General features: G+C 35.3%; 1 protein-coding gene across 3 annotated transcripts in view; it reads left to right on the top strand.

Moving 5' to 3' along the window:
• The window catches only part of LOC145690578 (uncharacterized), a 622,228-nt gene that overhangs the window by 186,016 nt on the left and 410,261 nt on the right, over nt 1-25,951 (top strand). For all 3 annotated transcript variants that reach the window (XM_081765603.1, XM_081765604.1, XM_081765605.1), the window contains exon 5: nt 11,500-11,591. In XM_081765603.1, coding sequence (XP_081621729.1) covers nt 11,500-11,591 — 92 coding nt within the window. The remainder of the gene's footprint in view (nt 1-11,499; nt 11,592-25,951) is intronic.

Below are 25,951 nucleotides of genomic sequence, written 5' to 3'. Positions count from 1 at the left end.
TCATCCCCGTTTATTTAAATTAATCCTGGAGGATATCTCTTGAAATCATCAGTGGGTCTGTTTATTGTAAAAAGGACCAAACAAATTGATTAATTGAAGTGTAGAAATTAGTTTGTCGTAAAAACATAAAATTTTCGGAATAGTGGCACTTGAAAGTAGATATCCGGATCATCATACAGAGAAATAAAACGGATGTTTCTACTGATCATTTATTATTGTTATTATTATTATTATTATTATTATTAGTAGTAGTAGTAGTAGTAGTAGTAGTAGTAATTATTCTGCCTATCGGCAGGTCCTGGGACTAATTAGTCTTTTTTTGACTGGAAATGTGTCTTCCACGTTTCTCGATCCTCAGTTTCCTCATTTAACTCCCAATTTTTTCTTGTATTTTCCAAATCATCAACCGATTGTGTTCTTATTATTATTCCTAGCTTTCCTTCCATCTTTCCTGCTAAGGCGGTATGAAGAAGACAATTTTTTTTGGCAAGATGTATCCAATCCAATTGGTCTTCCTACTAAAGATGCTGGTTAAAAGCGTCTTTTTCTCTCCTATCCGTTTTAAAACATCTTCGCTTGTTACTCTCTCTGTCAATTTTATCTTCATTTTCCTCCAACATCACATGTTGAAGGCCTCTAAATATTCCTTCTCTAACTTCTGTAGTGCCCAAATCTCTGAATAATACACTAAAATACTCCATATATAGCACTTAGCTAACTTCCTTCTTAGTTGAATATTAAGCTTGCTATTATATATATTGTAGATATCGGGAAAACATTTATAATTTATTTCGAGCTCTATACTCCCTGCTCAAGAACGTTTACGATACGCCCCTAAGGATTTTTTTCTAAGAAATACTATTAAAAGGTATAGATTAACAGTGTTAGCCATTTTGCTTTGTGAAAATACTTTCGTTGAGCAAATAGATAATTTTAACAATAAAGTTATCAACATCTTTAAAACAAGAAACATCGCTGCATGAATTCGGGAATTTCAATATAAAGTATCTTAAATGGGCCACAAAACTTGTTTAGTTAAAATTTCGACTAGAATAAATAGTGTAGTTTTATTTACGACTTTATATATCAATTTTCCAATCTCCAACTTAATCAAATATCGAAATTTGGCAGTTTGTGAAAAAGTAAAGGGAAATTTTATTGTCACAGAACCTGTCCATTTTTTCCCATTGGGAGACAAATTTAAAACAACCTTGAAACTTCCACTGTCTTGTTTAAAATTTGGAGTTTTCGTATCGAATTTTACAAATTGGTCTTATGTGAATTTTCCCACATCTTCACATTGGGCAATTTCTGAATAAAGATAATGAAATTTTAGTATAGTAATGAAGTCTGTTTCTTCCGTTTGCAGCCTAATTTTCTAAATATGCAAAGCACATATACCTTTACTTTTATTTCGAGAGTTTATATACCAAATTACAAAACATCAGCTTAAGAAAATCCTCGAATAGGGCAACTCCTCAAAAAAGAAAGATAAATTTGGAAAATACATAAATGACACACATTCTACATTAGGAGTTTAACTTTCCAAAATCTGAAAAACGTTATCCATAGTTTTTATTTAAGCGTTTCTATACACAATCTTACCCCCCTAAATAACACCAAATACCATTTTTCTTAAAGGTTAACGATTGTCTGTCATATTTCAAATAATAACTATTTCAACTAAAAAAAATATTCCTTAGTTGCAATAAAGCCAACTTTTCAAGATTCAGGTCAATATGTGGCTGGAGACCTACCATTCATCGCTTAGATGTAGCGTACACACTTAAAGATTTTGGCTTACAAGTTAACGATACCCTTTACGCTTTTATTACCAACGTTTTTTTAATCTGATTTACTTTTCATCAGCTTAATAGGCCTCGAGCCTCTACTGCATGCTAACTATTCAAAATTCCAGACTTTATAAATAACTAATGCAAAATACAAAAATAATACAGGGTATCCAATATACAATGCAACTCTTAGTTTGGGGTAGTAGAACTTTTGAGCCTGATGTGATACACAAATAATGGTTATACCAAAATAAGGCCTTGTTCATGTATATATTTTTAAACTAGAAAGCAACGATTGAAGTACACTAGGAACAACACAGTGTTGCCAGATGGTGTAAATTATTTTTTTTTTGCAAAACATGTAAATTGACTCATAACTCATACGTATGGATGTTCTGTCGTCAATTTTCAGTTTGTTAAGCAGGAGTAGCTTGGAAACTATGGAGCAGAAAAAAGAATTTTCATTTCCACCGATAACTAATCGGATGAGGCCTCTGTAAGGGTGACTAGAGAAATCGTAGTTTTCATAAATTAACACTCTGAATTGGCAACTTTGCTGACGTTTCAGTGCATCAAAAGGTGTGTTAAGGATCTATCTACATTATGCAATTCCTGGAAACAATGAAAAACGAACTTTGAAATTATCGTGATAAAATATGCACCCGGCAACACTGCTGTTCATTTCTATGGGGCTATTTAAAGAAAGAAGTATACAAGAACAATTCTCGAACTATTGAAGACATGAAAACGAACATTCACAGTGGCATTGAGAACATTAACACTTCTGATCTTCGTAAAGTTGCTACCAACCTGGTGAAACGTGTGAACCAGTGTTTCAATCAAAGCAGGGGCACTCCCAGCATCCGCTGTAGAGCTGGTAACTCATTTCTGATAGTAGCAGTGTTGCCGGGTTCTGATAGCAACTGAAAATTAACGACAGGATATCCATTCGTATGATTTATGAATCTAACTGTTTTGCAAAAAAAAAAAAAAAAAGAAGAAGAAAGAAAGAAAGAAAGAAAGAAAGAAAGAAAGAATGAAAAAAAGAAAAGAAAAAACGATTTACACCTTCGGTTACATCTGGCAACACTGTGTAGTTTCTAGTGTACTTCAATCGTTGCTTCCTAGTTTAAAAATATATGCATGATCAAGGCTTCATTTTGGTATAACCATTATTTGTGTATTGCTTCAGGTTCAAAAGTTCTACTATCCCAAACTAAGGATTGCATTGTATATTGGAAACCGTGTAGTATAATGAAAAAATAAACATTAAACATAATTAATTTTATATACGTACATACGTTGTGTGAATTATGTATACACTATTTTCTTTAGTATTAATTTTCCTTTTCTTTTCCGTTATTTGCTTTATCTTTCTCTTTTTTTATTCCCTTACAGTATACTGTATCTTCTTTATTTTATGTTCGTAAGTGCATCTTTATTATTTTCATTCATATTCTAACAAGAAGCAATACAAATGGGTATGTAGATAACACTAAAAATAATTTCTAATAAGATGCCTGACAGTGTGATGAAGAATATTTTTAAAAGTTTAATCTTCATACTTAAAATACAGTAATCTAAATAGTTATTTAATATCTCTCGGGCTGGTTTTAGAAATGTAATTAATTATTTAGTTCTAATTGAACAAAATGATACAAAATAATAACGACTTAATATCCCTCTGGATTCAGCAATTATTTGAACTATTTTCAGCTCTTCTACCAACACTCACTTCATAAATGCTTACCTTTGGTTTTTTCATTGATTCTGTACCTTCCATTCCCCCTTCCTCAAACCTAATCACGACACCAAAGATAAATACATTGCTTCCTTTCTCAATGGTCACGTCACACTGTAATTTCCCAACAATATATTAATCTTCCATTCCTTTGAAACCATTGATTCCTCAAAGTGCCTAATAAATATAACATCTCTCTTGCCTCACAATACATCAAGAAGCATAAATGTTACACTTTCCTAAACTTGGGTTATTGTTTCTAAAGGATGACCGCACGAAGAACTTCAAAAATAGCAGAACTAACCATAACGAGCGCTCCTTTAACACTCAGTGTTTGACCTCATCTTAATATAATATGTGAATCTTCATCGGAAATTGTCTTCTCATACAAGAATATATTATTGACATGGCTGTTACGAATTACACATCTTTTCCTTGTAATCCTTGGCTGCGTTACTTTCATACAATCCATATTTAACCATTTTTTGTTCTTACATAAGACCATAATTGTAAGGCCTGATATCTGCAGTTCATTAACAATCTTATCTTCAATTGCATTAACTCCTCTGTTCAATAAAATATCTTTAATAAAATCGTTTCCCTCCTAAGCTCTAAGCGCATGAACAAATTCTAATTGGTCGCAAATGGACATATCGGCTCAGTGAATATGCATGGCCAAGAAATAGTGGGAGAACGACCAAGTTGCTATCGCGCAACTCAGCAAGAAGGGAATAATTGCAAAGAATCTATCTTGATATGTGTCAATCGTTGAGGAGCCTTACTCCTTTTAATACTATTTTGAGGCGGTGAGCTACATATTCTCGAAAGTGTATGACCCTTTGAAGATGAACTTCACTGCGGTATACTTTAAACAACGCTAACCGAAAGAAATATCGATATCATACCTGGGGTTGTATGGTAGGTTTGAAAACATATTCTTGGTGCATGATATATATTATTGACATTTCATATAAGAGATAACAACACATTCTAAGTGTAAACATACCAATTTATTGCTAAGTATGAGAAGAACATAGATCAGACAAATTTCCCAATTTCCGAATGCAAAACACAGCCGGCAGAGAGTATTGTATTATTTCCAGTATACTTCCGCTCTATCTCACGAAGTTGATAACTCACCCTCCACTGGAACTAGGGTACATCAAATAGAGTGTCGGTGGGTACCAAGCACGTTTTGTTTCTCAAACGGACACATTTTCCTGGAAGAAAACAGGAGTGAGTACTTAGTTTTAAGAGCACTATTCATTTTTATGAAGAGAATACATGGCTTCAGTCAATTTTTGTAAATCAGGATATACCAATTTGAACCTGAAATAAAACACTTTTCAAAGCAGTGAAAAATACATCTCATCCCTACTCTTAAATACTTCATGGAGATCGTTCTGTGTAAGGTGATTCTATCGTTTTATGAAATTCTAAGGAATTATTATGATGGATTCTCAACCGAAAGATATAGTCTATCAGATTCAACAAAATTTAACATCACTAAAAGGGAGTAGCTGCAACTTCAAATCGTTCCGTATAGTGCCAAAAGTGGGAAAAGACATGTTGCCCACTCTGGAAGAGTAGCTTTCTTAAAATGGCGGCCAAAAACAAAATGGCGGCTTAAATTCTTAAAACCATCTTAAGTCTCCAACATCCATTTTATTAACTTTTTGTTTCTATTCAATGCTTTTTTATCGAAGAATCTATTAGTGCATTGTAAAACATAGTTCAAATATTTCTTATGATCATCACATAATTATTTGAAAGTGGAAAAAAATTAACGGTATATTAACTGATTTCTAGAATTAAATTGAATGATATTAACAGATTTTTCTCCCCGGATTCAAGATGTAAGTAGGAGATAGATACATTCATGCCCAAAATGATTGTCGCCTATCTATAACTTGCTTCTTTTAAGAATATAATTTGATAATGATTTTGCAGGGTACTTTTAATACTGATACTATGTGTATAATTGGAAAACATATATTTGTGGTAAATTTCATAGGAAAAGAATTATAAATACGAAAATTAAAATGAGTAAAACAAAATGTTTCTAAATGGACAAGAAAAATTTATTTTCATTTAAATGTTCTTATTGACTGCTCTTTTGACATGAAATTTGTCACATGCATGTCTTTGCCGATTATACATATACTAACATTATAAGCAATGCCGGGTGAATTCGTTATCAAATTATGTTCCTCCAACGACATATTTATAGACATGTGACAATAATTTTGGACATGAGTGTACATTATCTGTTCAGCATCTGCAGCTGACCTCACTGAACCAAAAAACGTGAAGGTTGCCTGGAGGAGATTGAAATATGCTGCAAAAACCCGAGGAAATCATCATATAAATGAGTTCAGTGATGACCGTACCAGTGTTGCAGACATTAGATATCACCGGAAATGTTACCAAGATTTTACACATAAACAAAAGCTTCAGAAAATACAAGAAAAAAATATTCAATCACAAGATGTGGGACCACGTCGCAAGACAAGTAGGACATGTATATCATCAAATATTCTGCCAAAAGTATGTGTTTTCTGCGAGAGAACAAAGTATGTTAAAGGTACAAAGACACGTGAAGCACTCTCTGTCAGTTGAGAACTGAGAGCAGATAATAGAGTTCACTCAGTAGGAAATGAACATCTGAAGTTAAAGACTGAACAAGCAGAATTAGCTATGAAGATACTAGGTATTGCTACTGAAGACTTAGTGTCAAGTGAAGTATCGTTTCACATTTACAGCAATTTTATTAGGATAATACACAAACAAAATGTCTCAAAGTCAAGCAGCGACAATTTGGAAATGAACTGTGAAAATGTTGCATTTGTTGATGTTCTAAAGTTAGGTGAAGACTTAGTCAAGATTCTTCGAGTTATTCCTTTTCAACAATTTGTCAACGTTATGGAAGAAGTTGTTGAAAAATTGGGAGGAAAATTAAGTTTCTCGAGAAGAAGTAACCTTATGAGGCAAATTTCATTATACAACAAGAACTTGGTATTTGTTTGTATGGAACACAGAAGAACATTAGTGTACCTATTTTCATTAAGCATTGAGAAGTTAGTTATGGAAAATGATAAACTGTAACAACAATTGCAGAATGTACGCAACATTGAAGCAGTAGATAGACCAGTGCATCTTGCAGCTCTAACCCTAAGAAAAGACATTTCAAATGTTATTGAGAGGCTACCATGGCCACCAACAGAAGACAACTTGATACTGAATGCATTTCTCTGTATGTACCACCAAGATTTCTGGTATTTCTTACAGTTTTACTCAGTGGCACATCTGATTCCGCACAATGCAATGCAATTGTTTTGCGTTTAAAGAATTGTTTGCCCAGAACCTCGTGTACAATGTTTGTCGAGGTGAAATTAAACCTCCTGAAAGTGTTTTAATTCCATTTGTAGTAAAAGCTCTATGTAACAACACAGAAGTTGTACAGCTCCTGAATAGTCATGGTCATGGTATAAGCTATGATACTATTGAAGTATCTAGAAACATAATATGCACTAAATGTTATATCTAAACAAAAACAGACATGTGGCACCTCCTGTGATAAATTTCTAGTGTCAATGAATCCAGAGAGAAATGTTGCCCTACTAATTGCAGATAACATTGATAATTTAGAACAAACATTAACAGGTGGTGGCACATAATTTCGTGTGAATTCAATAATTGCTATGCGGCAAACTGACGAATCACTGTTGAAGACAAAACAACAATCTTGTCTTCAGAACCTGGGAGTTCATCAACTACTGCCACAGAAACTACACAGTCATATAATAATTCAATAGAACCCCCTCAAAAACGATTAAAGAAATCATTACCTGAAGATCTGACTACGAGAAAAAAGCGGCCGCCGTGAGCAGCGGCGTTCACCTGATAAATTGACACACGTTCAAAATTTAGGGAATTCTACCAGCTACTAAGCAGTTTCAGCTTTGCTGAGGGTACAGTACATGTTATGGATTATGCCAGCCGTTGCCTGAAGACTAATCCAAGTTCCCTGGTACCAGGCTGGACAGGATTCTTCATCACAGTACGGGATCGGGTGCTTGCCATAAAAACAGAAATTGGCTACCTAGATACTATTGATTCGCGAGCCACTGACATAAGAAGGCTGTCTATGATGTTTTGTGTAGAGGATGTGAAATAAAAGGCCAGATGAAGTTTTCTGTTGTAGTTTTTTTTTCGATCAAGCATTTTTGAAGTGTACTGGAAGCACAAGAACCAGTTCAGAAATATAGTGCTGATGATGGGAGGATTCCACCTACTGATGATGTTGATAGTCATAATTGAACGTAGGTTTGGACCTGCTGGTTTAAAAGATCTAATTGTCAACAGTAGAATTTTAGTGGAAGAGTCAGCATTACAACGAGAGCCTGACACACCATCTCCAGATGACCATGGGTAGAACATTAGTGGCTCAACTATCACTATATAATGGATTGAGGGAGAACCAGCTCCAGAAGAAATACTGCAGTTCGTGTCATGCAGTTCTAAGAGGAAATGCGAGAAAGACAACTGCTCCTGTGTCGACGCTGGTAGCGTACTCGCACCGATTTATGCAAGATTCACTGTGAGAATACAGTGCCGGACTGGCGAAGTTGAGGGCTCTTGGCGCCTCTTTAAAGCCCGCCGCCCTACATGTATATAAACCTAACACTTTAGTTCCAAAACATGATAGTGAAAAAATCATATTTTCTTATTGAATGAATATCTAGTACAAAACAGATCGCAAAAAAAAGTTACAGCAATACTGAGACAATCAAACTTAATCGTGAAGTTACTTCAGTTACTTTGACAGTTTTTTACGCAGTTCTTCACTTGATGAGACAATCAAATCAATTACTTTTTCTTTGTCTACATTCTAGACTAAATCTTTTGCTGTAAACATAAAAAGTAACGGAGACAAATGGTTTTGACTTATCGTAGATGTTAGTCTTGTTTTAACAATTTTCAATTTAGAAAATGCCCTCTCAAATTTGAAAAGCGCAAGGGGCCACTACGGATCAGAGGGTCCTTTCCTAAGTACAAAGTGTAACTGGCTCACGGGGCCGTACTGATATGAGCAAGGGGAGCCCGAGAAGACCTTTCGGAAAGACGAGGATAGGCTTCCGCAAACGTTTTGGTAGGAAGACTCAAGAAAGCATTTGCGATCGCGAAAATTCGATTAAGGCCTGAATGTCCTGCGCCTCGTGATCCCTGTGGGGCCCCTTGGGGCTCAGGCCCTTGGCGATCGCCAAGTAGCCAACGTAGCCAGTCCGGCACTGTGAGAATATAATAAATGATGCAGATTCTAGCTTTGATGAATACACTGCTAGTGACAGTGAAGAAAATTAAGGGACATTTGCACCAGGAATAGCTTACTGCGTTAAAACTATATTTAATATATTATTTTACATTGCTGATTATACTAAAATAAAGGTGCTACTAATGTGGTACGCATATTTGTAAAATAGTATATTCAGAGATTTCAGACTATATCTACGTCAAGCATATTAGCTATGTTAAGAATTTAAACTAATTTACACCAGCAATATAAGAGAATTAATTAAACGTAGAGGTTTGGAGTAAATTTATTGTTGTATCCATTGTGTTTTGGTAAATTTATGCACTTTACATAGAATAAAGCCAGTTAATGCGTTTTTTGAATCAAAATTCATATTCCTTAAACCCGAAAACCATATAATTGAACTTCAAAACTTTTAAAACACATGTTATTTGAGAAAATTATGATGATTTTAAGAATTGATGCCACCATTTTGTTTCTGGCCGCCATATTGGAAAAGCTACCGACTCAGGGTGGGCAACATGCATTTTTTTACTGCTGGGAATGTGTTGAACGATTTTTTATACTGGTTGCAGCTCCTCCCTCTTTGTGATGTTATTTTCTCATTTTTGGTGGTCTAACTGACGGACTAATAGTGTGGTGACCGAAATCGCATTTGCAAAGTTATAATACGTTCAATTAAAGACAAAAGTGCTTTCAACATGTAAAGCTTTCTAAAATAGTTCTAACATACCAAGTCAACAGAAACTTTGTATTCGTGACAGCAAACTGTAAATATAAAATGAGTTGCCTCACCAAATTCAGTAATCTGAAACAAGGCATTTTACCACCTTAATAATAATAATAATAATAATAATAATAATAATAATAATAATAATAATAATAATAATAATAATAATAATAATAATAATAACGAACCACGTCCTAGTATCGAAGAACGAGTTATTATGCCTGATTTGTTTCTAGAACTGCAGATTTGTTTCAGATTTACGAAAGTTTTTTTTTTCTTTTAGATGTATGTAAGAAATGACTAGCGCAAAGTGCGAATTACGTGGCAAAATATAGGAAACGTAACACACCTGTTCGACTTCTTATGTTTGATTAGATAAGAAAGATGTCCGTCATTCCCGTATAGTATACATAATAACAGAAAGTGTAATCCAAGTATAGCAAAAAAATTAGGTCACAAAGTGGGATTAGAGCCTAGTTAAAAATATTAAATTCCTTTAAAAACTACAAATTAATACACACGGCTACCGAAAGAGCAATAGAGTTTTCATTTAGTTGTGTTAATACCCACCGAACTTCTTAGATATGTTCTTGCGGTTTTATGATTCTTTCCGGTCGAGTATGTGTATATATTATAATTGTAACATTTTCTGCACTTCCCAAGGCATTATTTTATTCCAAAAGCGGCATTGCATTACCTAATGAATGATGTATTAAATATATCAAACACCGAACTGTGAGGTGTGTTTGGGAGTTTCATTATTTTCTTCATATTACTTCCCTTTTAAAAGTGTTGTTGCAAAATATATTAAGTGATTTTCAAAATTTCACGCGCGAAATTATATTTTGGAGAAGTCGGGATATTAGACTCGTATTTTGTTCTTTCGCCATAGCTCTTTTAATTTTATTTTATCATCCACATGTTGATTATTTTAAAAGAAAGTATCACACATACATACGAATACATGCATGCATATGCACAAACAAATACACACATACAAACACACATAAATATATATCTCGGGCCCCCCATGCTTAGGGGTCTTTGTTATTAAACAGTATGTTCCATTTCTTGTGTGTAGGAAACGAAAGGTTGCTTTTATTCTTTTTTCTCTAGCTCTTGTTAATTTATAAGGTCTGTGCTGTTTTTCTAGTATCCAGTGAATACCGTACACAATTGAATCATGTGCATGTGTGTAATTAATATTTTTTTTTATCTGAATGTAAATTACCTACATAAGAAATTTGAAATGAAGAACGTTTTGTTTTACCTACCGTTAAAACTGGAAAAGACACATTGGAGTTCAAAGCATTTTTAAGGACTCGAAAGAGTTAGTCGTATTTCGTGACTTGGAATATAGTTGTCTAATAAGATGGTCGCAATGAGTCATGTGTATTATAATATTTAAAATTATTTGTTATAAATACATTTCAGAATGAAACCATAATAATTTCTTCTTTGAGCAAATACTTAGCAACAAAATCTTAGAAAGATAACGGATTTATTCTGCCCGTAAAAGTATAAAATTCAACCAATATCTACTGTTTATTGTAATCTGAACTTTTATCTCTAGCCAAAAGTTAGTACGTTCTGTGTGTAATTAGAAATCTGTATGGTTTGAAATAAAATACGTAGATCTCATTAATTATTTTACTAAACTACATAATATATAACGTTTAGTTAATTACACAATTATATCATTAAGTATATCCTTCCTGTACATTAACTATAATACGATAAATACCACAAATGTTCACAACTTAAAGAATTGGAACTATCGCACGTTTATAGCAATACGTTGAAGTGGTTCGAGGTATGGGTAATAATAATGATAAATATGATTTATCGGATCTTAGCATATAGATAATAGAATTTCCGTAAGCTTTCCTGAATGTACAGTATATGTATATTCGTTTTCCAGATTTCACCGAAATTCAATGGCATTCTTTTCTCCTTCTTTTCCGATCGTCCGCTTTGTGCGTGATGTTGTATTTGGGAATTTGGAAATGTTGGGTAAGTAAAGTAATTTTTAAATAAACATTGCACCGTTTAACTGTAACAACTCTGCAAATGCAATAGAAATTATTTCTTCTTGGACATTTACTGTCTGTTGTAATTAAGGTATATTTTCTCAACAGAACATAAACCTCTTATTTCATGGAATAATTTCCTCAGCGTATGCTACTCGAACAACAATTCGAAAAAGATTCGTTCTTGATGCAGCTGATCCTTTACACGATTGTAAAACGAAAATGAATATTCACTTAACGTCTGATATTGTATTACTGTTGCGAGTGCCAAGAAGGATTTTTTTCCCTAAGCAGGGCATCGGTAAGAGAAAGACCATCTCAAATCTTGACGAGCTAGCTCATCGTTATATTATCCCAATGTGTACGGTATGTAGATACAGGTAATTTTTAGACATGATTTCATTATGAACAGATCATACAATCTAATTTCTGCAACATATTTTGTTTCTCCCATTGTAAGAATGGAATATAATATGTATATAATAAGTACTGTTTCTCATTTAACTAGCCGCGTATTAGTTTGAATAAACAAAAAATAATTTTATATTATTTAAACGCAATATATTTTCTTCTTTATTGCAGATTTAGCATTTCAATTAAATAATTTCGGTTATATAAGTCTTTCACTTCTTTGCTTAGCAAACACTTGATATAAGCGCAGCTGCTTGTTAACATTACGATGATGTAAGTCCAGATATTAAGAGCGAATCGTTATTGGCTTTCCACAAGGTGTAGGTACATTGGAATTTTCTCCAGCCCATACATGGCTGCTACGCCGTTCAATTCACCTTTGCGGGAAAACGGTGATTAATCGACGAAAATAAACAAGCTAGGAAAGTGCTGATCATGTACACATCTTTGCAGAAACCACGTACCAAATTCATTGTGAAGAGAAATCCCTTGCTGCATGGATTGCAATCTCTGTAGGTGATATTTGCGGAGCTGCTACTAATGTAGAACAAACCCGACACTCATGTGATCCACTTCAAAGGTACAAGCAATAGAGCGAATTCTTGTTGACGGAAATTCCGTCGCAAGCTCCAACTCACCTTTGTCAAATTCTGCTGTACGGCGTGTCCTTGCAGCATCAGAATTACCTCTGTTGACTGTCAACGTATCGCTTTCCGTAGATACAGATCGATTCTCGCAAATTTGGTGTGTGCTTGCTGGTGACGATCAACAATGCGTTTCACATAAAGGCGACTGGCAACTCTCTCATTACATCGACACTCGCCGTAGATAATGAGTATACCGTTGCACTCACTAAACATATACGGCGTCATTGTAACACTGCACAAGATTGTCTTAACAAACTGTAATGGCTTTGTTTGTGAAGTATAGAAAGGAACTATGCCAGGTGACATATGAATTAGGCAAACGAATCACATCAGCAAGCACTTTATTTGTCAAGGTATTCTGCACGGTACGCCACCAGTTGAACGATGGATTGAGGGTATTGTGTCTAAGCTGACATAATGATAAGGAAGTTTGCACATGGTCTACGTTAACCACGAATTTTTCGGAAGAAGCCAAGTCCGGACTATAGGGAGGATGACTGATGAGTTCCCATCCCATTTTAATGATTATTTGCTGTGCAGCATGGTTAAGTGGCACTTGGCATTGTCATGATAAATATTGATGACCTTACCTTGCAGCGCTGGTTTCTTGGTTTGGAGAGCAAATCGCACTTTATCCAATGACAAACAATAACTCTCCTTGTTAATTGTGGAGTCATTTTCCAAGACGTCTATTGAAATGACACCGTAGAGATCTCGGGAAAAAGGGGCCGTAAATTTCTCCCCTCATCTGGAACGTCTAGTCTTCTCAAATCGGAAGCAGTAGGTTTGGTTGGTTCATCACCAGTTTTGAACAGGAATTCCATCACCGACTGTTGTCGGGTCCTGATGTCTACATCAGTGTTGATTATGCTTTACCTGTGAGCAATAGGAAACAATAATTACTACCATTTGGCAGCCAGATGATCAAGATTTCATCAACATATCACAATAATAACAATATTGTATCTATCTATGCAAAACTTATTGAACGTTCTTTGTATCTCATTTGTATTATCAAACATAATTGAGAAATATTTTAACCCCGAATTTATTGTAGATATTTGCAACGAAATTAGGCATAATCGTTACGTACAGACCATATTATTTTTTATGGATTATATCCTGGTACCAGTAGCCGCAATCACTCCAGAGGAGCCCAGATTTCCAGAAATGTTTGGAGGTAATTTTTTCTATTTATCCCAGAGTTCTCTTTTTGTTTGGTACGTTATGAAGATATGGGTACGGCACCAGTTGACAGCCTGTTTCATTTTAAAAAAATGACGTACGAACCACGATACTTTAATGAATATTACTGTGTTTGGAAAGTCATTTTATTTGTAACATTATATCCTAGTTTTTCCTATTTATACAAGAAGTCTCCTATTTATATATAATTAAACAAGATAGAGAAATATTTCTTCTCTCTACCTATTCTAGACAGACTATATTTTTCAAGATGAATTATATTTGGATACCTGTAGCCGAGCCTGCTTCAGAGGGCACAAAATTTAACAGAAGAGATTTTTCTGGGATTTTTAAAAAAAAATTACCCGAACTTTCCCTCCTCTTCTATATTCCACACATGTGCGCATAATATCATATGCGCTTGTTTCACTCTGAAGAGAACAACGAATGAACCATGATACTCGGATGAAACGGGGCACATTCAACTGAGTAAAAATGTCCTTCTGCAAATGCTGTAATATAAAAGGTTTGAAGCTAACCACCAAAACAACTTAATGTACATAATTATGACTACCAGGTGTGAAAGGGATACTTAGCTAACTTTTCTGTTTTAACAATATAGTTTGTTCCACTCAGCGGACACAGTTATAGTCCCAAAGAGATCAATGTGCTAGATATCGATCTAGCGCAAGTCTTGCTCGGAGAAAGCTGTAGAGGACTCGCTAGCTTAAGCCTCATTGAGATTACTGAGAACAAGTGTCATTTAACATTGTGAATCTTGTGACAGTAAAGTTGTGTATTTTTTAACCAACCCTTGTATTCTCAATAGGAATTCTTGGAACTAGCGCCTAGCCAGTCGAAATTCGCAGAAGAGCGAAACCATGGAATCTTTCTACCCAGAAGGTGCCTCTCTCCTTAAGAAATTTCAGCACCTCTCGCCGAACCATATTTGGGAAGGTATTCGCTCGTTCCTTCACTCACACCTACGCAAAGCTGAATTCCTAAGCTAAAAAACAGCAGTGGACCATACGTCATAGTGTGCATTTTTAAGAACAATTATTAATTATTTACATTACTATGTGTTTCAATATGATTGATGTACTCTCAATCAAGTGATAATTAATTAATTACTTCTTACTATGGAAGCAGTTATATAAAAACTAAATGTTTTGTGGGAACTATTTTTCATTCCAATAATGTATCTATGCGTCTCCATTGGTTGAGCCAAAAGAGGAGCGATGAAGTGCACTGGGTGGATTTTTCGCTACGAGAGTGATTAGAACATATCACCACTCACTCCGATATTTTGGGCAGTAATAATTTGAAAAACCTTAACGCAATTTCTGTATTCGTTTTGTTAGTGATGTTTCAACTGGAAAAGAAATTTAGAAGAAAATTTTAACATGAATCTACATGCAAGTTAATTGGCAACCAAATCCATACAAAGATGTAACGGAGTAGCCTGTGCCAGCTAAAATGAAATTAGCACATAAAAGAAGTGAACATTCCATTTAATAATGCATCAAGTTTTCAACCGAAGTGAGGAGTAATCACGCCTATATTTTCGGTTATTCGAGTTTTGCTACCGAAAACATGTGTTTGGATACGGGAATGCGGCGTAGGATCGACACTGTGTAGCATCGACACTGCGTACGATCGAAAAATTCAGCTCAAAACCTGTTTCGATCCTACGCAGTTTCGATCGTACGCAGTTTCGATCCTACGCAGTTTCGACCATACGCAGTTTCGATCCTACGCAGTTGACCTCAAATAATTTAAGTTTTAATCATGCGCTCAAAAAATATTTTTTTCTCTCTCTCTTTAATTTGTTTAACCTGTGCAGCTATAAATTAGGGTTATCTTCATGGACTCCACACGACCTAAACTGCGTAGGATCGAAACTGCGTAGCGTCGAAACTGCGTAGGATCGAAACTGCGTACGGTCGAAACTGCGTAGGATCGAAACTGCGTACAATCGAAACTGCGTACGGTCGAAACTGCGTAGCGTCGAAACTGCGTACGATAGAAACTGCGTAGAATCCAAACTGCGTAGGATACACACTGCAGGTAGGATGGACAAGTTACAGGCGTATGGATTGAGAATCAATTATGATTTGTAATGATGACTATGTCAGAAGTGTAATACTAACTTTGAAACAGCTTCGACGGAATATAATGTAAAATAGTTATGTAATATGAAGAATTTAAAGTAATGAAGAATATGATGTATGATGAATATTGAAGGATAAGAATAATAATAATGTTTAACGAATATTTCGATTGTAAAGATATTATTTCGTAGAGATGCAAAAAAGCCGGCTTTTTTGAATCGATGTTTTTTTTTCACATAAAAACCGTCTTTTTTGGGGGGAAAAACGAGAATTTTGGAAATTTTGGCTTTTTTCATTTTCATGATTTTTCTATCTAAATAGCTTTCATATAGTATATTCTATACTTAGATAAGACTTCCATGACCTAAATACCATATTTCGCTCTAAAATTCACCATCAAGATGGATGGAGCACATGTTTTACGAATTAAAGCTAACATGAAGAATGTAGTATTTGAGGGCAATTTTAGAGGCTATTTAACTTTATTTTAACTTTTGAGTTATCGATATTTTTTCTTCTCGATATCATTTCAGTTTGTTGTCTGTTTCATTTCTAAGAGCTTAGTACTCTAGCTTCTAACGCAGAAGTTAAACTTACGTTTTTCTATGTATCCGTCAAAGCGTACGTTTTTCAATATATCCGTCTAACCGTACTTCCACATTTCTGTTATACTGTAGGTGTGCAACGATTTAGCAATAATTTTCCGGATACAACCTTGAATACTAATTTATACAAATAATCAGTAGCGGATTTAGAAACGTACTTTGGGACGGGTTTCTCTGATTGTTTCATTTTCTAAAGTGTCCTAATTTTATTTGGGAGGAGCTTGAAGTTTATGAGTACAGGCATAACTAATACTGTATTTCGTTTCCTTTATATATTTAGCGATAATCTTCCGGATACAACCTTGAAGATCATTTTATACTGAGAATCAGTGGCGGATTTAGAAAAGTATTTTGGGAGGTTTTTTTTCTTACTAATGCTTAGTTTCTCTAAACATTCGTAATTTTTATTTGACGGCAGCTTAAAGTTTATGAGTAAAGGCATAACTAATAGATATTTCGTTTGTTTTAGACATTCCGTAATTTTGGGGAACAGGCTTCAGTCCGAAAGACCGCCCCCCCTAACCCTCGCAAAACCGTCACTGCTGGTAATTAGTAATAATAACGATTTAAAAACAATAAGAAATGAAGTCAGCCAACTCACAGTACACGCACTATTTCTACATTATTTCTATTTCTATTTCACAGTAAGCGCAAAAGCTCCAGTCAATCATGTTTGTTGTGCAGTTGTATTTGTCTTAACTTAAATATATTCCGTAGTCCTTTTTTGTGTGTGTGTGTTGGTGGGGTGGGGAGAGTTCCATAATGATATGAAGGGTGTGAGCCAAGAACATGGTAACTAACAAACTTTCAATTGCTGAGTTACGCAGCATCAGATACGCAGCAACGCATACCGCTTCGTTTAATCCCTCATGTATAGACTTATGTGAAAAATCAGCTTTCCGACTTTCAAAATGGATTGTGCAGCAGAAAACTTCTAATTTCTTAAAATAGTAAAATTATGGGTTACCATGTTCTTATCTCACACCCTTCATGTTCAATCCCTCTTGTTAAAAATACAGAAAACTTGAGGACTGAATAAACCGTGATGGTGCTTATATAAAACTGTAGAATTTCAAGAATATACAAAACCAAAAGCTCTAGGTGTGCAGCCTTTAAGTGTATCATATAAATCTAAGTATTTTTCTTATGTTTTATTTTAATTTTATTTTGTTCCAAAAAGAGAATATGGAATATTTTGAAGTAAAAATACTACATAGAATTTTGCTACTTATTTGAGTATTTTTTTAAAGAAGTATTTTTTTAGGGTTGGCTGGTTTACACCAGCTGTTTTTCTTCTTTTTTTAAAAATAAACAACTGGTTTAAACCGAAAAAAAAAATAAAAGGTACGAAAAATGCGAATCGTGTGAACTTCATGGTGACGTTTCCATACATCAAACCATCTGCATTAGTTTTATTTCCTTTTCACCTTTTAATCAAGATGTCCCATGTTCAATTCTCGGTCGAACCACAACCCTTTCATGCGTAAACAAAGTAGCGGTTCGGATGTCACTTTAAGCGAAAGTCTTCTCCTTGATAACCTCGGTATTACGTAAGGATGTTAAGCCTGAACATACGAAACTAAACTAAATTGTATATTTCTGCATGCCTGAATGCCTGTTGTTTTATAAAGAAACCAAGGTTGCTTAAATATACTGATATAAATTGACAAAATTTATCGATTGAGTACGTAGCTTCCAACATTAGCTTGGATTGTACTTTCAATGATATGTACACACTAAATTTGTAATTTAATACCTCAGTTTTAGCGTACTGATTATGATACGTTGACCTTTAAATTTTACATGCAAAGCAATAACAGGATTTTTTCCGTTATTGTTTTACATTTATAGTAATGACGGGATTTTCCCGATGGCTAGGGCGGGAGTTTCTCAATTTAAGAAATTTACTGACCGGACTTCTTTAAGCTTATGTGACCTTTTCCAGCATAACCCCGTTGTTGCATAATAACACCAAGGCGAAACAAACTTATTTCTGTCAATATGTAATATAAATACATAAAGCAAAATATCTAAACCCAAAAAAACCTGGTTTAAACCAAAAAAGCCTAGTTTAAACTCCCCCCCCCAAAAAAAACGGGTTTTTGGCATTTTAAAAACAACCATGGCTCTTGCCAACCCTGCTTACTTTTGTATGTAGGAGGTTAAAAAAAATCTTATTATATACATTGGTTAATCCTTTGGAATTCATAATGTAAATATGTTGAGAAGTAAAACTGTTTGAAATATCTTTTCGAAATTCATGGTTTATTTTCGAGGTTTTATATTATAATCGGCATCAACCACTAATTAAATGACTTTTTGTGTTGTAGAGAAGCGAAACAAAATCTGGTTTATCAATTTAAAGCAGAATTTTGAAAAAAGCCCAAAATTTCCCAAGCAAAAAGGCGAAGCAGAAAAAACCGAGTTTTTTTCAAAAAAGCCGGTTTTTTTCCGAGCCCTTGCATCTCTATTATTTCGTAAAGGCTGTCAGAAAGTTAGAGAAACAAAAGTCAGATAAAGATTCATATGCTGTTCCGTGTGTACTTGTCTGCGTAATATGAATGAAAATTTATATGATTTTATGTACAGCTTAACGACCTAATCACCAGTTATTCATATGTATGTCTACAACGTTACAATATTGTACTTCGCTTTGGGAGTTTCTCATTTGTACACTGAACCTCAAATCGATTTATAATTGGAACACGTACCCGTGGGAGTAGGAGCATTTCAATGTATTCCGTTACATTTCACAAAAATATTTTTAACCGTAAAAGATTCGAAATTAAACTACTATTCAAATAGAGAATAAAATTACGAAAGTTTACAATTATTACTGGAAATCAATGCTGTCATCCATTTTGAACATTTTAAAAGAACATAGTTTCTAATGTATTGAAATTTCATTTCTTATGAATAGTTTGAAACGTTGTAAATAGTTGTAAAGAACCTGGAGAAAATTCATCAAAATCCTCCTACAATGGGGAAGCCGTGTTAGACATGGAGTTAGTGGATGCAGATGGTGGCATTGGAAAAATCCGGGTCTCCCGAGCACAGTGGTGATATCAGAAACCGGGCCCCAGCCATGAGGCTCCAGAAAAATGGGGTCCTGAAGTTTTGGGCGCGGGTTCTTTCTATACGCCTATTAAACATGGAATTGTATGTGGGTGGTGAAGTTGGAAATGATCGGGTCGTCTGAGCACAGTGTTAACGTCAGAAATTGGGCCCTTGTCTCAAAGGTCCAAAAATGGTGTCCGGAAATTTTGAGCTTGGCCTCATTATTTCTTTTAAGCATGGAGTTATTGGATACATATTGTGGTGTTGGAAAGCTCCGGACCTGAGACTCCAGAAATGAGATCCCAAAAGTCTGGGTTCAGGTCTCTTTTATTTGCCTATTTAACATGGTGTTGTACTATAGTGTTAGCGTTTGAAAGGTCGGGGTCGATTAACGAAAGCGGTAATGTCAGAAATTGGTCCCTGGCCTCAAAGCTCCAGAAAATGTGGTTCCGAAATGTTGGGCTCGAGTCCACTCTATTTCTCGTTTAAGCATGGAGTTGTTGCATACAGATGGTGACGTTGGAAAGATCCGATTCCCCTCAGCACAGTGGTGGCCAGGAACCGGGTCCCCACCATGGGGTCCCAGAAATGGAGTCCCAATGTTTTGGGCATGAGCCCCTTCTATACGCCTATTAAACATGAATTGTTGTACGAAGGTGAAAAACTTGTATCTTCCTTAAAAAAAAAAAAACTTGTATCTTCCTTATAATTATTAGATAATAATCTCAGCTCCTAAACACGTATAAAAGATACCGAAGTTATATTTCAGCAGAAAACAATTACCATAAAACATCTATTTGCATGTGTAATGACTGAAATGTATTATACTTTGCTTCCCTCCCAAATAAATTCATTTCACCATTCCATTTATTCTCACCATCTGTGTCTCCTTCAGTCTACCCAGGATGACAGTCGGACATAAAACTTAAAGATTGCATTTTCATTTTCACATTTGGAGACCCTGTATCTGTGTTCCTTGAGTGCCCCAAATGCTAAATAATAATGGGTTGGAAGGCTCATGAAGTTTAGTACCTAGTACACCCATTATCTCAACTTGCCCAAAAAGTTAAGGGCTCACGTTAAGTTAACGCCCCAAAACTTTGGTTTTCACACCTTATTAACTATATTGTCCCAAAAGATTAAATTTGTTAGCCCGTCGATCTTTATCTCGAGTAGCCCAGAAAGTTGGGAGGCTCTGGTGAAGTTAGCCCCCAAATTTTCATCGCATATATCACATTAACTGTGGGAGAACGAAAGCTGAAATTTGATAGCCCATCCAGCCTGTAGACAGTACTATGTAGGCCATTCATTCTATGGACCAGCCCAGAAACTTGAAGGGGGGGCTCACGTTAAATTAGAGCCCGAAATCTTTGGCGCGCATATCTCATTAACCCTTTCGGGACAAAATCGATTTTGGGGTTTACGTAGACTTTCAGTTAATGATTTATTGCCCAAACACTGTTAGCCCGATTGATATCGTTTACGTCTTGTATTTTAGAAGAGGGACATGGCTATTTTTTGGTGTAAGTTAGATTGCAGTGTTGCTAACGGGAGGGATTATTGAAAAAATGTAGGAGTGAATTTTTTTTTAATTCTCTAGCCGAATTTCATGATTTTTTCTAGCTGGCAACACCGAAGCCACATGGGTTCAAGTCACCTAAAAAGAATTTTCTGGTATGTTGACAAGGTACAGTAAAAACCTGCAGTCGCTGGGTGCCATACAAAGAGAGAAAGAAAAAAACTCTCTCATAATAATAATGCATAATAACTAGGTAACTAAGAAAATGTTAAGCTAAGTCAATTGAACTTAACGGCAGTCTTCTGAACAAGGAATTTTGGCACTTCTTACGCGTCAGAAGCAAAAATCAGCATACATGGTGGTTCACCGGCTTCCCTAATTATCCAATCGTGCTCCTCTATGGTGCGTTTTGTAGGCCAAGAATGATTCCAGACAGTTGTACGTTGGTTTGAATATAGCCAAGGACACTGAAATAATAGGGGGGAAAGGATAAATTTCCCAAATTTTTCACAAACAATTACAATTAACATTAAATTACAATTAAAAAAAGTTTTAATCATTTGTTTTAAATATTTTGTTTTAAACAAAACAACCCTAGAAGTTAGTAAATTTGGGACGAAGCCCAAACTAGCAAAAACTTGAACTAATTACATGAACCTTCGATTGTGCCACCTGCACAGTCTATAAATGAAGTGACAATTCACAGCAACTAGGTAACTAAGAAAATGTTAAGCTAAGTCAATTGAACTTAACGGCAGTCTTCTGAACAAGGAATTTGCCAACTTGATCAGAAGTAGTGGCTTTTGGGGGGAGGCTTCTCCTTTCTCCCTGCTGAGACAAGACTTAGCTTTTTTGGTCCTCCTGAATAAGTCATAGTCCCCAAGAAAAACTTCCTGGGTACACCCCTGTATGATTATTTAATTATATTTGTCACTATTTTATTTATCAGTTTCGTTTCTATGCAGTTTCGACCGTACGCAGTTTCGATCGTACGCAGTTTCGATCCTACGCAGTTTCGATCGTACGCAGTTTCGATCGTACGCAGTTTCGATCCTACGCAGTTTCGACGCTATGCAGTTTCGGTCGTATACAGTTTTGATCCTACTCCGGTTTTTTTCCTATATAACTAAAAAAATACTATTACTTAATATTCTGTGATTATAAAATAATTGTTTTTTTATTTTTCGATCATATGACCTTATCGGTTTTCGATCCTACGCCGGTTTTAGTTTCGATCGTACGCAGTTTCGATCGTACGCAGTGTCGATGCTACGCAGTGTCGATCCTACGCATGTAACCCTTTGGATACGTCGGTATTCGGTTATTAATATTTCATGGGGCCAAAATGTTGTATTTTGAAAAGTGTCAGTGTTTATAAAATGTAAAGTGCCATAGTATGTGAAAAGCTTAAAATATACGCATCAAATATATGTTTTGTGTGAGTTAATTAATATGCAAGTGCCGTAAAAGTGTGCATGCAATCTAATACTATTTTGCGTTAGAGAATAAGTATTGTGCATGTATTTTATTTATTATGTTCGCAGTTTCAGCAGTGCAACAGGTTGGTATTTTTCTTCGTGGAATACATGGGAAAGAAACACACATTGCATCCAACGTTCCCCGAACACTGACTGTATACTGGGTAACCACGAATGGAACGATCAGCTGATCCAGTTGAGGTAGACGCACAGGGAGTGATCACGAACACGGTATATATCAAAAGTCCATGGTTCGAATCCTGAATTTCACAAGTTTAATTCTTAGTTGGTTGATGTTTACTTGTGGGTTGGTATTTCTTAGTTCAAAAGTCTGTTTTCTTTCATGAATCAGCATAAGGACGTTCAGGGATCAAACCCGATACCATTAAATCTATTTACTCAAACGGTAACTCACATGAAACGAACCTAAGCAACCTCATAATCTGAGCCCGAATGAACCGTGATTAAAAATGGCCAAGAGAATGACGTATGAATCATGATATTCTGATATTCTGATGATTAGTACTGAAGTAGTAATTACTTAACAGGTTGACTGGCATTAGCATCATATGTGGTGCTCACCTTATTTCTCTCTGGGGCCATGAGCGCCATATATGATGCTCATGTTTGATATCACAAGTTACTAATCTATCCACGATCTTGAGCATCATAGATGATGCTCGTTGTCACAAATTACTGTAAGACCATGGGCATCACATATGGTGTCCGGTTCCATTGATACATTTTTTGGTGAAACAAAAGGTCGCGACAGAAATGTGATATAATTATCCATAATCGAACCAAAGGTAAAAAGAAATTTATGGCCTCCTGGAACCCGTACCCTCAAATCATCTTGGCAGTCAACCCGTTAACTGAAAGTAACATTTTCTTTCAAATATGCGAGAATCTAAAAAGGTTAGCTGTATTTAGAAAAAATAAAAATGTTATTTTATGGGAGGAACTGAAATGGAATATTTTTAAACTCTCATTTTCAGTTGCCAATTTGCTTTCTTACAAAATATTTTACGATTAAAGGACTTGCTATACTACTACATTTGACATTTGGTGTGGAGTCATATTGCTTTTCATCCCAGATTACACCGAATTGAATATCGTTACACCGAATTTGACAGTGTACGCACTGAATTCGTTATGCATGATTTCGATTTAGACTTTTTTCGATGGCATTTGTCATGGAGATCTTTATGTAATACATATTTGGGTGGTGTATGCCAAATCTGAAACTAGGCGTATACTGAGAAACACTACGGAAGAAACTATAATCACAATAAATTTACCATTTCAATCCAAGTTCGGAAGTGTATTTTTCCAGGTTAGTGTTGGAATTTTATTGTGCAAGTTTTAGCAAGGTTTCAGCCAAAAATACCCACTGTTTTTTTTTTCGGCTGGGAAAAATTCCAACCACTCTGCTGTAGAGTCCTACACAGTATTTACTTGATACATGCGTTATTTGTTTACTGCTCTCATAGTAAACTCCTTAAACATCAAACCCTGCTTCCTGTGGTTCCACCTCGTGCTGTGGCACCATGTTAGCAGTTTTGCCTTATTCTGATTTGAAGTAAATGTAGGTACTTGTAATGGTGATTTACTACAGACTGATGTACGCTTCTTGCACGACTATTCGTTAAGCACATCAACCTTAAAACCATATAAATCTGTACACAATTAGCAGCATGTACCATAAAGTAAAACTACAAGAAAAGAAACACTCGTATCTTATCACAGCCGAAACGTATGTCAAAATATTTTATTGGGTGGTCCCATTTTTAGCTATCTGCACTAACTATAGCTACAGAACTGAGCTTTCATTATTAAATTCCCTTTACGCATTCTGTTTATTTTATGAGGCAATATATTGCGTTTCTGTAATTTTTATTTTCACTATGCAATTCTCAATCCAATCCTATTGTATAGAATTTCTAGAACTGTTTTATATCTCTTGGAGCATGTAACAGTTGAAAACAGTTAAAGTATAGTAAGGATGATAAGTGCATAACACAGAGTATCAAAAGTAGCATGATGGGCGCAATTGGTAATATGGGATAGAAGTTCGTTACTATTGAGTTGGTATATTTTACTATTGGCTTCAGCATTATTATTCTCTACTGAAATTTCTTCCTTGAAAATATGTAATCTGTCTAAATATCTACTTTTCAAAATGTGTTACTAAACATAGCTTTATTTCCTTTTTCCCGTATTGTTGATATTTAAAATTCGTCTCGTAATTATTCTGCTATAATATGAAATATTGTTGCAATAACATTACACTTGGATTTCTTTAAGTTTAAATTACTGACAGATTCCGAATCAACCAATGGCGTGCAAATCTTTAAGCATCATTCAACGTCAGTTAATATAGTCGGACACATAGCAGAGAACGGAGTCGACAATTGTTTCGAATTTTTAGCAACTGTAAAGACTCGAATAGTAATGACACCGACTCTAGTAAGAGCATATAAGATTTAACGGGGAAAGTGATGAAGTTAATAAACGAAAAAGTGGAATAAAGAAAATGGGATGAAACAACAGCATTTATTGATATTATTAGTGGTGACATGATTACTAATACATTGTAATATTTTTACACATTTTTCAGTTGTATTATTAAGAATGTAAAAAGTAATGTGCTATTTCTTTTACAGAAAGGTAAACAGTAATTTCTGAACAGTCAGTTATAAAAGGAAAATTTCTTCTAATAATTTTCCAAGAGGTAATGTATCTAAAATGGAAACAACATTTCCTCGTTGAACTGCTATGCTGATACGTTGTATCAGAAAAGTAGTAGCCCGCTTGTCACCAGTAAGGTGTGCAATACGTTGGCCTACTTCTTTGATGAAATTGAGCCCTTCGAGACCCCAAATGCCGCTCGATTCAATGGCTACGGGCACTAACATGTATCTATCGAGCAGATGTTAATATTTTCTTCTTTTCTCGCATTCTCTGTGGGCTGCAATAGCTCTTTCTCGAGATGAAGAAAGATTGAGATTCAATGATGCGAAAGTGTCAGAAAAGGTGAAATCCCAGAGAAGAATCCTTCCCCTCTTCCATGGTACCAGCGTCATGCCATCTGGTCTTTACGATCAGATCTGTTACACCCCACAGGTTCACGAACAGATGGAACTTCCGTCGATGTGAGTGCTCTCCAGATAATGTCATTCACGTTCGAATGCCTCACACGTCTTCCGGAGCTACTTATACAAGACAGACCGTGTAGACCATTCTGATTGACTGATGCACCACATTTAGAGCAGTTTGTGATTCACAGAACCCCGGCGAAGTGCAACTGCAATACGAAAACTTTCGTTTTGA

The sequence above is a fragment of the Thermobia domestica genome, chromosome 7 (genome assembly GCF_964235325.1).
Source record: "Thermobia domestica chromosome 7, izTheDome1.hap1.1, whole genome shotgun sequence".
In the NCBI taxonomy this organism is placed as follows: domain Eukaryota; kingdom Metazoa; phylum Arthropoda; class Insecta; order Zygentoma; family Lepismatidae; genus Thermobia; species Thermobia domestica.
Note: the sequence above shows the minus strand (reverse complement) of the source record. Positions and strands in the feature narration are given on the sequence as shown.